Source organism: Phymastichus coffea, unplaced genomic scaffold (genome assembly GCF_024137745.1).
Source record: "Phymastichus coffea isolate CEN01 unplaced genomic scaffold, Cenicafe_Pcof_1.1 PCOF00052, whole genome shotgun sequence".
In the NCBI taxonomy this organism is placed as follows: Eukaryota; Metazoa; Arthropoda; class Insecta; order Hymenoptera; family Eulophidae; genus Phymastichus; species Phymastichus coffea.
Genome location: NW_026706863.1, coordinates 1221456 through 1235065, shown reverse-complemented (window position 1 = coordinate 1235065; position 13610 = coordinate 1221456). Strand labels below are relative to the sequence as shown.

At 40.9% G+C, this 13610-nt stretch overlaps 1 protein-coding gene across 2 annotated transcripts in view; it reads left to right on the top strand.

Annotated features, from left to right (window-relative positions):
- Nucleotides 1-13610, top strand: part of LOC131665551 (agrin-like) — a 213429-nt gene that overhangs the window by 48082 nt on the left and 151737 nt on the right. For both annotated transcript variants that reach the window (XM_058937487.1, XM_058937488.1), the window contains exon 2: nt 6080-7622. In XM_058937487.1, coding sequence (XP_058793470.1) covers nt 6287-7622 — 1336 coding nt within the window. In that variant the 5' untranslated portion in view covers nt 6080-6286. The remainder of the gene's footprint in view (nt 1-6079; nt 7623-13610) is intronic.

Genomic DNA, 13610 nt, shown 5'->3' with positions numbered 1-13610 from the left:
TGCCAAGACAGTTCAATGAGATAAGAAAATTCGCTTTCTGTGTGAGCAGGAGGGCGCTCCGAGAAAATTAGTTTATTGACTTTTTCGAGATGAGGGTTTTAAGCTACGGAGACACGAGAAGAACGTTAATTACTGTATTATCAACTTACTTAATTCATTTCCGCTCTCTTATTAAGGAAATTAACTATAACCAATAATAAATATGGACCAACCGTGACTTGAAAATGAATTTCTGATATAAAGACAGTAACGGGCGTAATAATCCTATAAGTAAAATCTGTCAAGCGAGTAATTCTAATAAGCTCAGCTTTCATATTGATCTGAGTCCTCTCTTTTATGAATTGAAGAAAAAGTACCTCTGCATATACCTTGTCGCAATTATACGACATCTCTCGCATGTGTGGGCGACAGAGAGGGCGATGCGCCTGCCTTTGCCCCTATTGATTTTTTACCGACGCTCTGGTCTCTCTCTCTCTCTCTCTCTCTCTCTCTCTCGCCTTTTTTTCCGTCGCAGAGTAAGAGAGACGGCCCGCATAATTACCCCAGCTGATTAATTATGCGGGCTTCATATTTTTTCCATCATCCCATCGCCATCGTCAAAGGATTATGTGCATTGCGCGCTGGGGATTATTCTTCAATTTATTCCAGTTTTGGCACACGTTTTTCCTGCGATACAACTTAACATTCGAATCAAGAGATAATTTTTCTGAAGACTAGTTAAACCGTAAACTAATAGGTTAATTGTGTTTGCCACACTTTGGTACCCTTCGATCTTCATTAGAACGCTTACCCGAGAAAAACGCAAGTATATACTCCAGGCTTCAAGAGTAAGGGAGCAAAAAAAGTGACGAAAAGAAGAGAAAACGTGACATTTTTACCAGAAATACCTCGTTCTTTTCATCGAAAATCGACGCTTTTAAAGGAGAGTGAGAGACCAGACAGACAGAGAGTAAAGCATTCGAGGACCTCCAACCATCTTCTTCGTAAGACTTTTCGATTTCTTTTCCAGGGGAAGGTCGGGAGGGAGAATATTATTACCGAGTACTTTGTGTACCTTTGTTCATCGTCATGCAAGCGAAGAATTTCTGTCGAAGGCCTCAATTAGATATGATTCCCCAAGCTCTTATCTAACTAGATATAGAGAAACGCTTTCTTATCTTCCTTTCCATTTCGTTTTCGCAAAACCCTTCTTTGTTTATTGCTATCTAGTTTCTTACTTTTCTTTACTCTCTTCGCTTATTCTTCTGTAAAGAAAAAAAGTTTCAGGGCTGAATTCAATTAGAAAACCATCAGAAGAATCTTTTGCGCTTGTTACGCCGACGATGCTGTATCCGCTTCGCTGTACCGATATCGGAAAGACGAGATAAGGATAATGTAATCCCCAGTTCATTGTACTATAAATGAGAAATTATGGATCTCTGTGCGGCTGCCTTTCATTCGTTCGCTTTAATTTAGAATGACGTCCCGTAGAACTGTTACGAGTCTTCGAACTCGTTAACTTTATCAATTTTAATTCTGATGTAATTTTTTTTTTGTTTTTGTAGCCAAAGCAAGAATGGATATTTCTCTCGAACAGCATTGTCAAGAATAGTCTATTCTTACTGAATTTAAAATGCTTGAAATATAGATCAGTATTCCGTGAACTACTCGAACATCTCAGCATATGAGTTTGATAATTCAAGAGCTTACTTCCGAATAAATGTCTACTTTCTAAAATCAACTTCGACAAATCAATTCGGACAGAAGAAATTATTAATATATTTTGCAGAATGTCTAATCGGTAGCACCTGCGCAGTATCGAAATGTAATAGCCGTTGTAATCTTCCAGCGATCAATTTCCATACTATCGCATTCGAATCAATCCAATTATAATGTTCATGAATAATTTACATAGCTAACGTCCTAATCATCTAATCCATCCTCGTGTACCCATTGCAGCAGCGCATACAAAAAATAAATTACATTTGGTATATGCATGCATCCTCCTCCTATTCGATCGGCGTAGAATAGCGCGTCAACGACAAGGTGTATATCTCTGTGCAGTTGCGTTGCGTTGCGCGTCTCAGTAGTGCAATCGAGCTGCGCCGAATACATGGCGCAGGCTCGTATTAACTCGGCGAGAAACGATACAACGCGTGTATATACACGTGTCCATTCTGCCGAAACAGTATACGCGCCCGGCCGCGCCTGCACGTTAACCGATTGCAACGCCGCTTATATATATCCAATGTTCTCTCACTCATTTTTATTCATGCGGGACAGAGATACTGCTGTCGATTGTCCGTCTCGTTAGAGCCATGAAGATCAATTTTGATGAACCAAGCGTTTATTGTTGTCGTCGATGATTTATCAAATTTAAATTGATCGCCATTGGTCAATTGGAATTATTTACAGTTTTGTCGAGTGAATGAGATTAAAGCATTTAACGAGGTAGAGCAAATTTACGTCCTCCAAAAACCATTCTCCACGCTTTCAATTCGAATGAACAATACCTAAAATCTCCCAATACAGTAGTCAACAGCGATCGCATAGCCATTACAGAGCTCACACACTAGGAAGATACAGAACACTCTCGGCTCTTTCTCGTGTGCATAAAGTTGAGAAGGTGTTGGCCGCCGCGAATGGGAGCACACCCCCGAGGCCACTTCTAGGGGAGGAGGGCCCAGTTAGCGGCTAACTTTCGCGCACTACGTCGACACACTCTCGTTAAATAAATACCAAAATAAAAGGGGAGTGGTACTACTGCTGGCCATCATTCTGTAGCTCCGAACCCGTGCTGCCGCTGCTTGCGGCTAAGAGACAGACTATATACCACAGACTTTCTCTCGATATACATGCGACCCCACGTGTGCGCGCAACTAGGGAGTTTCAAATGGCTGTTCTGGTGCGCGCTTGTCCACGCAAACCTTGCAAACGCGTAGCGTTTGCCAGTTTTAATTTGTGTTGCGTTCCTCGAACGTCAAGTTCGTGGGCGACATGTCTATTGTGGTATGCCTTTCGGTAAAGCACCGTCGATACTTTCGGAATTCGCGAATTGCAAGCGATGACGAATAATTTTCCGTCGATCAGTCAGTCGCGTGTCAGCTTGACTTATACGCTGATTAACGTGGCAACTCCCGTAATCAAACAGTTTGCTTCTGCCAATGCACAAAAACATGCGTATTGAAATATATAAAATATCGAACAAAGTAACACCCATACGTACACGCAGCATTTGTAATTATACAGAATTCCAAGAGGAAACAACTCGCGTTACATACATACATAAGTCATGACGTGTGCGAGAGTACGATCCATAAATTACAATGCCACTCGCTGTACGAAAGCCCATTGAAACTCGGCAAAGTTAAATTCATAACATTAAACGTGCCACTCTTATATGCGCGTAAAACTCGAGCGGCTCGCGGGGGCGCGAATAAGTCTAGAAATAACACATACACGCAAGGCCGCAGTACTCTCTTGTGCGCGCGACTCGTAATCGCGACGTTTGATTGTATCCATTATGCCGGTGTGTAGAAGTGCCTAATGTGTAAGTTTGACTCGACTCAACTCGACGATAGGCAACTATGGCTCGTGCTCGCTTTAAAACGGATTCCCAAACGATCATTATGCTCTCTTTCGCAAGCCGGAGCCTAGATAGCAGCACCAACTTCGGGAATAAACGTTAAAACAGCTGCTATACTGCTCGAGAGCTCTCGTTCATATCCTTTCTTCCTTTTTTTCCTATTGGCTGCTTTTTTTTATTCGTACGCTCAGTTGCGCTTGCAGGCTAATTGTCTGTTTAAATTTCTTTTTTTCCACGATTGTCCATGTCGTGCACCCAGGTCGTTTGTTTTTACGTGCCTGATGGAATTTTTAATTATTAATTTTTAATTAAGCCATGTGATAAACCGTCTTTTTTACGAAGCTTAATGTCGAGAGATTGCGTGGAATGCGCGCGCGCACGTGAGTGTATGTGGTGTGTGGTGTGTCTGTGTGTATGTGTATATATATGTATATCGAGAAAGTCGTTTATTGTACCGATGAACGTGAACACAAAACTGTCCGAGTGATCATTACGTTTTACCGAAGATTAATTTTCAATGCAGCCAAGAGTTACGAAGTTTAATAACGAACCAATCCTCGATCCAGAATTTGAATAATTTACATTTTTCGTGTACGAAAGAGCGCCTCCCTCTGTCTTGCGCGCATGTTAAATATAAAACTCGCGGGACAGGTTCCTTACGATGATTATTTTTGGAGTTTGCACAAGCAACATTCATTTAAATTATCGATCTCTCGTATGTGTCATCCCCAGAGGGTGGAGGGATCGTGCTCCGTTAACATTATTCATACGAATGCAATCAACTCATTTGCTGTATGAATGCCGACAATCTTCTGTCAGTTTAGCCGCTGCTGCTATAATACTCTCTCATTTCAACGGATTGCCATTTTTTTGCAACTGCTGTAGTTTCACGCAGGAACCTCATAATTCGGTTTCGTACTGTGAAAAAGTCGGGATCACTCCGACTATTATAATATTTAATCTACGTGGATTTTTGCGAGAGATGAATCGAAATAGTTTGCTTCTATTGAAACCGTTTATTGCAATATGCTACCTTATTCTCACTAGCAATATTCGCTGCTACTATGTATGAAAAAAACTAAAAGAACATTGAATAGCAGGCGATTAAATTGGAGCTTTTCATAAATGGCATTTATTTTCAATATTTGACTAACAAACTAACTAAATGCACGTACTTTCAATCATTGAAAAGAAATAAGACATAAACTAACTGGAAAGTGTCATTTTTGAATGAACACCACCTATAATAAATAAATGATTAAAATTTCGTATACACTTCAATTCAATTTGATAAGCAGAATCGGAGTATATGAATACACACTCGTGTGTGTGTGAGTGTGTGTGTATGTGTGTGTGTGTGTGTGTGTATCCGCAATATACACAGAGCCATACATCAATAGAGTGAGCGGGAGAATTCTCGCCGCACCGTCCATTATTAAATTACGCTTTCTCTCTCTCCCCGGCGAAAGGCACGTATATACCTGGTTGCAGCAGCAGGTGAAAAGCCTCATATCTCGGTGCGCGTTCTCAAGACTAGTATAGCTGGATGCCAGGAATAGTCGGACTTATCGATCCCCCGGGGCATCGCATCCTCGTTCTACTCACACTATCTCTCTCTCTCTCTCTCTCTCTCTCTCTCTCTCTCTCTCTCTCTCTCTCCTCTCTCTCTCTCTCTCTCTCTCCTCTCTCTCTCTCTCTCTCTCCTCTCTCTCTCCTCTCTCTCTCCTCTCTCTCTCTCTCTCTCTCTCTCTCTCTCTCTCTCTCTCTCTCTCTCTCTCTCTTCCACAGGAACTCTGCTGTAGCATACCTAGGCTCAATTATATCGTGCCCTGCCTACCGCGATGCTGCCCCGTACATAGCGAGTTGTGCAACTCTCTGCAATTTCGAGGAAATATCTTTGGCATCGGATGATCGTCATCCAAAACTGAACGCTAGTAGGCAGCTGTGCTACAACTAGCGATAGTTCCCAAAAGTTTTCGATATGCCAAACGTCATTACTACAGCGCGAATAGTTTAGAGTCAATAGCAGCATAGTATTTTCATCGTTTAATAACCATTATTTACTTCGGTAGACAATTTGGATGGTAGAATACTTCCGCGTTGTTATCGGAGAATACATATCTGATAACTTTTTACACAGATCTTCAAATGTTTTGAAATGTTTTATCTAACTTTTTTGACAAATTAGGCGAGCTTGATAAAGTCACATCGAAGAGCTATTATGACATAAACAAGTACTTCCTCTACTAGCTGATAGCAAAATGTGTCATAATTTTATCTGATTTCCGTGAGCACGCGAAAGTTCGTGGCTGAAATTAATATTCCTTCGCAAGAGGGCAAAAAGACGCAAGATACTGTCAATTTGAGCGACATTTCAATTAACCGTCAGCTGAAAACTATGATGCCCTCTTTACAAACTCCCAAATTAAACAATTGATCAGATAAAGATAATTTTTCACATCGCATATAATCAATAAATACTAACGTAACACTTTCATCTTGTTTGCTTTCCAGAACTCTAACACTCCTACTAACACTGCCTTCCAAGAAGAGCAATCTACTACTACTACTAACTAATTTGACCATATCTGCGATGAAAATCAACATATCCAATCCTTGAAAGGCAAACGAATAACTATTCCAACAAGAAATCCAATAAAAAGACTGAAAGCCAACGATAATTATAAGCAAGAGCGTAATCGACCATGCAAATGGTAGAAGATGCGCAGAACCAACAGCACAGGCCTGAGGCTGGACCTTACCGAGAACACGCCAGATAGCTCGTTGAGCGTATCAGGTGGCAGACTGCCGAATTTAGTGGTCGAGCATGCCGAACAGCTAAATAGCAAGCTACCGAACCTCGTCGAGGGCTCAATGGACTATGGTAGCGAGCGTAGGTCTTCCCGTTACTACGAAGCAGCCGGTGCTGCCGCCGCCGTCTATCACCAAGATATGGTCGGTGGCTCATCACTCAATTATGGCGTCGCCGAGAGTGGTTATCTCGATCGCGGCTATCATCCTATCAGGAATCCTGGTGGCGGTACAGGTACTTACGATCGCAAGATTGCTGCCGTCGCTGCAGCTGCTGCCGTTGCCTACGAACGTGAGAATCTCTATGATAGTCGAATTTATCAAGACGAGGCAGCACTCAGGTACGATCGTGGTAGACCCGACAGAACGTACCAGGAATCCGATCTCGACGCACCTTACGACAGAGGTGATCCCGTAAAGTCGGTGAGGACTTACGTCGATCCAGTGTCCGATGGAACAAGACGTTACTCGCGCGATTTAACGGATTATGAGTTTGCACGTTACGCGGAGGAGACGTTGAAACTCGAACCGAAAAAACCTTGCACAAAAGTATCGTACGAGGTTGCGTCAACTAAAGGTTACGACTCCGGAATCAAGACTAGCAATCATGATCAGGGTTACGATTTGGCGACTCAACAGTCGGCCTACAAAATGTATGGTACACTACCACGCTATGACGCCAGTGGGAAGTATGACAGTGGTGAATACGTTGGTGACAATGATACAGGAGTTGCCAGTGGTTACGAAACCACAGGTAGGGCCAAGGTTTACGAAGGAATTAAGTACGAGCTGACCACTTCCAAGAGTTACGAGAGAGCTGCGACTTCGTCGAGGTATCCTGAGGCGAGTACAATCAAACTCGGCGAAAGCTCGTCCGGTACATTGGGAGGCTATTCGAGAAAAAACCATGAAACCGAAGAGACTAGCACTGGCAGTAACACTAACACGCAGGAAAAGATGAACGGCTACAGAAAGAATAATTTCGAAGCTTATGGAGTTTATTCCGATCCTGAGGACGACCATGGATTTGTTACGGATAAGAAGCAACCCCAGTATACTTACAAGGGGGTGGTAGTTAATGCCAGCGGTGAGTCGAGTGTCGTCGAGCAAAAAAGGGCGGCTAAAGAAGCCGCGCAGACTGATATGCAAGGCAGCCCCTGGTGCAGGCCCACCATACTGCTGTTACTGCTCGTTCTACTTGTCGTTATTTTCGTTTTCGTCGCTGGACTTCTACTCTACTTTAATTGTAAGTTTTTTGCATGTTTATGGCATGTTTGATGTTTATCGCTTTAATAGATTGTTAGAGAATATTTATTGTGATGCGCGCATCCAAAAACCTATTTTATTAGAAAATTATTGCTTGAGAGCGTAAATCATCAAGTAGTAGAGAAGTATAAACGTTTAACAGGAACTGATCTGATATAAATTAGTATAGAGAAAATATATAGTTATGTCGATTAAAAGCGAGTAAATTGTGATCAAAAGTATAAATCAAAATATAGCGTACTAGCTAATAAAACATCCATACTAAAGTTAATCCCAGTATCGAGGCAGTGGTAGTTCTTATATACGAGTACACGCAGGCGCAAGAAATTAATGTGAGAGGATTATCTTTTTATTGTATTTCAAGGTGGTAATACTCCATAAATATTAAATGATAAATGTTTATTCGGCATTAAACACACCACTGCTGGCACGCTGCGCCGACCCGCTCACATTATAAATCTGTGCGAAGAACATATAGAGCGCATAAAGCTACCCGAGGCACAATAGACGTCCAAACGACTTATAACAAATCCATAAAATCCGGAAGAGAAGTCTAACGAGCCAATATATGTTTTAACGACAAGGGCTACTGCTCAAACTTGAGTAAGTCCAACTGAAATCTGGAAGTCTCGAGTAAAAAAGGAAAAGAAAAATTTTAATCGGAAGCAAGTCGTATGTCTGTAATTAAGCCTAAACTAACGATTATTTACGAGGGCCACAATAGCGCGCGCGAGTGAAGCTGACATGTGCCGGTGATACGTTAGTCTGCGTGTGCGAGCACGTGAGAGATAGAAATGGGTGGCAATTTTATGTGTCGAATTTGATATGCTGGGCACGTAGGGTCTTTACACTGGCGAAACTGTTCGGCTGGAATTACAATGCGTCGACTCGTAAAGAACCAACGCCAAAGGGATATCTGGCGCCGCTCTCTGATAAAAAGCTTCGGCTTATTTACGAACAAATTGATCCTCTACATATATCTACTTTGGAACGGAGGAGGGCCGTGCACACATATACGCGGTTATATACAGCGGCTGCCGTTGTGTGGTAATTATCGAATTTAACTCATAAAATTTATGTCTCGATAAATATGGATCAAGCCGAATACACTTGCATTCAGTCATCGGCGTGGAATACAAAACGCGCGCAACAAAAGGACATTTAAGATTCCATGAAAGTCCAAGGGCATAGAGGGCATTGAAAAAATTACGTCTTTTATATTCAGTAGCCAGAAAAAATCTATCACTCACGCTTGCCAAGCTTCACGTTTGCTTCGCCGGAGTATCAATGTTTTTCTGCGCAAGCGCGCACACTCGGACGTCAGATCTGATTACGAAAGTCTCCGCGTAGAGAAATCAAACGAGGGGTCGTCGTGAGCGCCATCGCTGTCGCAATCAGTCTCGGTATTGTCCCAGGACCCCCGTTTGTCCTAGATTTTTCGGCGGGCAATAATTCGATTTGCGAGCGGGAATTTTTGACTGCCAGACAGAGAGAGAGAAAGCGTGTTCGGAAAAATTCGCGATAATTGGCAAACTGTCCCCATGCGCGCGGAGCCCTTCTAATGATCGTTGTGTGTGCATGTACAGTGTTCGTTCGACAGAATACGAGTGGGATAAATTGCAAAGTCGATTTGCGCACGGGTCGAGCGATTTGATGCTGAGTGAGAGACGAGAGAATTTTTTCAAAGGTGCCACGCGATGGCAGTAATTGAATATTGCTGCTGCATGCTAGTCGCTTATAACGCTGCTTTTATTATTCTGGAAGGTATAGCTATGAATACGCGATGTATGTAAAAATGCGTAAATTGATTTTCAACGACATTTGAGGACAAAAATATTTTTTTCTTCTTTTAGCGTATTAACTACCGGTTCATGAAAGAAATTCACCGCATAAAATACGATTCTCACAATATAAAGCATCGCATTGTACGAAAGCATAATGAGTAGAGATCTCCGGAGTCCATTCAATCTAAAAAATGCTCGCATTTGTAAACGAAATGTGTGGGGGAGGGCAGGCAGGCGAGACTTGCATTGTCCGGCTTAATGCGGCCAAAAGCCAGCGGTAAGCGGTCCTTTAATTCAACGGGCAAAAAGAAACCGCCAAGTTTTGAAGGTTCTCACCACAATCCTTGGCATTGTTATCTAAATAATCCACCTTGCTCTCCATCCTGCGAAAATATGTTCATACCATAGTAAGCTATGTAACGAACATTATTTTCCTTTTTCCAAGTGTGTAGAAAAGAGGATTTTCTTGCTCACTGATGGTCATTATTCTTTTAAATAAAGCAGTTGAAAATAGTTAACTCGCTTTCTCTCTGTGTTTATATATACATATAAATTTTTTTGCTCTTTTCTCAACAAAGTTTGCTTGTAATTTAGCAACGTTTGGAACTTAAATCAGGCCTCATGTAGGTCGCGCTTCAGCCTAAGAAAACAGGAGCTAGTTACCTCTAATTACACGCAGCCGCGCGCGAGTTTCATTTCATCCTCTCTCTCTCTCCTCTCTCTCTCTCTCTCTCTCTCCTCTCTGCCATTATCCGAGGTCCACTTTCCTTTTTTCCTTCTTCTTCTTGCTCGCGTTCGGCGTGCAATTTCAAGTAGTTACGGAACGTTTACGGCCGACAAATTGCGGAGTTCCTGCATGGCAGCAGCAGCGCTCGCAATTCAGCCATTACCCGAAGATCCAATTTCGCGTCAAGGGAACGGAGAGTCTTCAAGCACTTGACGTTCAAGCCGCCACGTGGAAAAAGAGGCTTCTCTCTCCCGCGCGCAAGCGCATCTTTGTGATGAGGCACTAGCGAGAAGATCTTTCTCTCCCTCGCCTGCGCGAGCTTCTTTGTTCGTCACAAATTCGATAATTAAGAAACATTTTCTTCTCGGTGTGCTAAAGGAGCTTCACTCTTAAGGCGGCTTCCGACGTCAAAGGGGTTTTCTTAGGCTTTGAATAAATTTCGAAAGGAATTCTTCAAATTCTTTCCCGCGTGATATGAGAATGAAGCTACTTTGAAACATTAAGAGCGACTTTGCAGTTCACTTTTACGGGAAACAAGTTTTCCCATTCTCGTAGAAAACGGTCAACTAAATATATATCCTAATTCAATAATCTTTTGCCATTGTCAACCCTTCAATGCTTCGTCTGTACTGGTAATGATAATTACAATGACATTATATTTATAAATACATTATTTCTTTATTGCGACATTCTTAAGTTGCTTAAAATTTACATAGAGTATTAAACAAATATTTCTTGGCTAAGGTATTCGAAACTACCGTGGACAACGGTAATGAAGTTTAAAGTAAATAAAGAAAACGAGCGGACAGTGAAAAGGTCAAGCTGACAAACTTGTCTATGGTGAAACGAACTAGTACGGAGAAGGTAGCACAAGAGATCTATCTTTCAAAGTAGCTTTCCTCTTGACAATTTTCCTTCACCAAATACATTTCTGTTTGTAAGTTTTAATTAGAAAAATATGTTAATAAACCATGCTTCCGACTAATAAAATTAAGCTAATGGAATCAAATTCATTTTTATAATCAGTACAAAGTGTATCAGGTCAATATATTTTTTATAATCTATACAAAGTGAACGTAGAAATAGATGCACGCATGCTATCTTGTTATCGATATTATCGAATAATAAAATGAAAAATAGCAAAAAGGAGAAGAAAACAAACGTAAAACTCGACAGAAACTCGTTTCGAGTGTCTTGCTCTACTCACTCATTTATAAAGGAAAGATAAATCGAGGCTGCGTTCAAGTTTCCCTTTTTTATCGCTTGAGCGATTCCTACGTTGAATGTATAATTTAAGAGATTCTTAAACGTATAAGTAGATTTATTGAGTTTATCGGAAGTTTTAAAAAATTAAATTTTTTTTTGTAAATTGCTGAGTATTGAAAATGATTAATTCATTGACAAGTATCGTAGGATTGTCAATTACTTGTTCTGAAAATTGATCAACCGTCTTTAAAGTAATTAAAAGTAATTGTAGAAAAATTGGTAATTAAACGAGGCAACTATAATAGACCACACCAAGTTCACCACTTCATCATTACCGATCGAATCTTCGCCAGGCATTCCATCCCATGGCCATAGAAACAGCTCGCGTGCTCGACGATAATAAGCATTTCAATCAATCAATCGATTCGCCTCTCTCTCTCTCTCTCTCTCTCTCTCTCTCTTTCGCCTCCTTCTCCTCTCTCTATCGCTTCGAATTTCGGTAGCAGTGGCAAAATAAGAGCCTCTATTTCGGTACGTAAGACACGTCTTTGCATCTACCTTTACGAGAAATTTTTTATTGACCAAAAAATTCTGATGCATACGTGTGCAAAAGTTTTGCTAGTACACGGCTCGTCCTCATTAGGACGAAACTGCACGAATTATTTATTCGAAGTTTGTCGGACCGCGCACGCGAGCGATGAAAAACGCATTATCGATTTGAAGCAGCACACGCCCAGTAGATAAATTATCGGAGATATAGTCAATAGACCGATCGCGTGATCAAAATAAAGATCGTCAGAATTATTCACTAATCGCGCTTGCTACCCTTAACTCGGAGCTTGATTGGACCTTACAATGATGACTCCCTTTTGTGTTGGAATTGAGTTACCCTCAATGTGTATGTTATTATTACTATCCATTTTTGCTTATGGCTTAGATGGTGGTTAGCGTTGATTACTGCAATCCATGGATTAATAGATGTGGATTGTTATCGAAAAAATAACTTTACTGCTAATAGGTGGGGGATAAAGTAAATCAAAACTATAATCATCTGAAAATTGATCAATTATACGCATCGTCTTTATCAATAAAAATTACTCTACAGAACTGGCAATCAACCATAAACCCCTTGGAAAAGTATAAAAATCTGACTGGATCCATAAATGTTATTCGTGATATATAAAAATTAACAAGTATAAAATATTTGAATCTGTTGGAAGCTTCTAACGCAACGAGCAACATATCCGTCAATCGGTATTTGTGTGAATGACTCGTCAATCGTACGTAAAATTAACAAACAGAGCCAGGTGAATGCTTCGCTCTGTCATATGTAGATTAGGTCTGTGCGCTCGCATATTGCCTACAGGTGGTCAAAACAAGGCTGTTTGACTGTCAGTCCGCCGCTTCGATTATTGCAAATAGTCTATGACAGGTATATACGTAGCGTAGCCATATGGGTAATATCAACTTGATAGAATTTTACGATAGAAAGTAGACTCTTTTATTTCAGTGAAAAGAAAGTAGACTATTTCAAATTATACATTTACTATTATCTTCATTGAAACCGATTGCTAGAAATCTGATAATAAGATATTTCTGGAAGAAGATAATTTACCGTAATTGTATAACTTTTCCATGATGTCGCTTATAAATGGAAAGGCGAATTCGAGTATCCTATAATTTTGGTTGATTTTTAAAACAATCAAATTTTCCATCCAAGAATTGCGTTCATTCTGACGGCACATATCTCGAGATTGATCTGTCCCGACGTTTTCAAAATGAAATTGAATAATTATGCGCACTGAATTAACAAGGGATGTCGAATGACGGTGGTAATACAGTCTATGTCTTTTATTCTTCGAAAAATAACTTGTCCCAAAGAAAATAAGGATATTTTTATCCATTGTCGTGCAGAGACGGATAGAGATCTGACAAAAGTTTCGCGTAATAACGAGAAAGAAAAAGGGAACTAGAAGATTGGCGGAAAGAAGACGTGTCGTAAGCGATGAACGCGAAATTGTCATAACTAGAAAAGAGGATTTACCGTTTTATCCGCGCACAAGGGATTTGCCGCTTCGATTCTTCGCTTGACTGTCCCGCCAATAAAGAGGAATTATTGTTAATCCGCATTGGCATTGTGCGTGCGCTTGTGTGTCAAACTTTTATAAATTAAGCCACGTACCAATACAAGTACACGTTCGCGATATGTGCAATTAAATTAATATTCTCGCGTGTATTCTTTCTCGGGAGA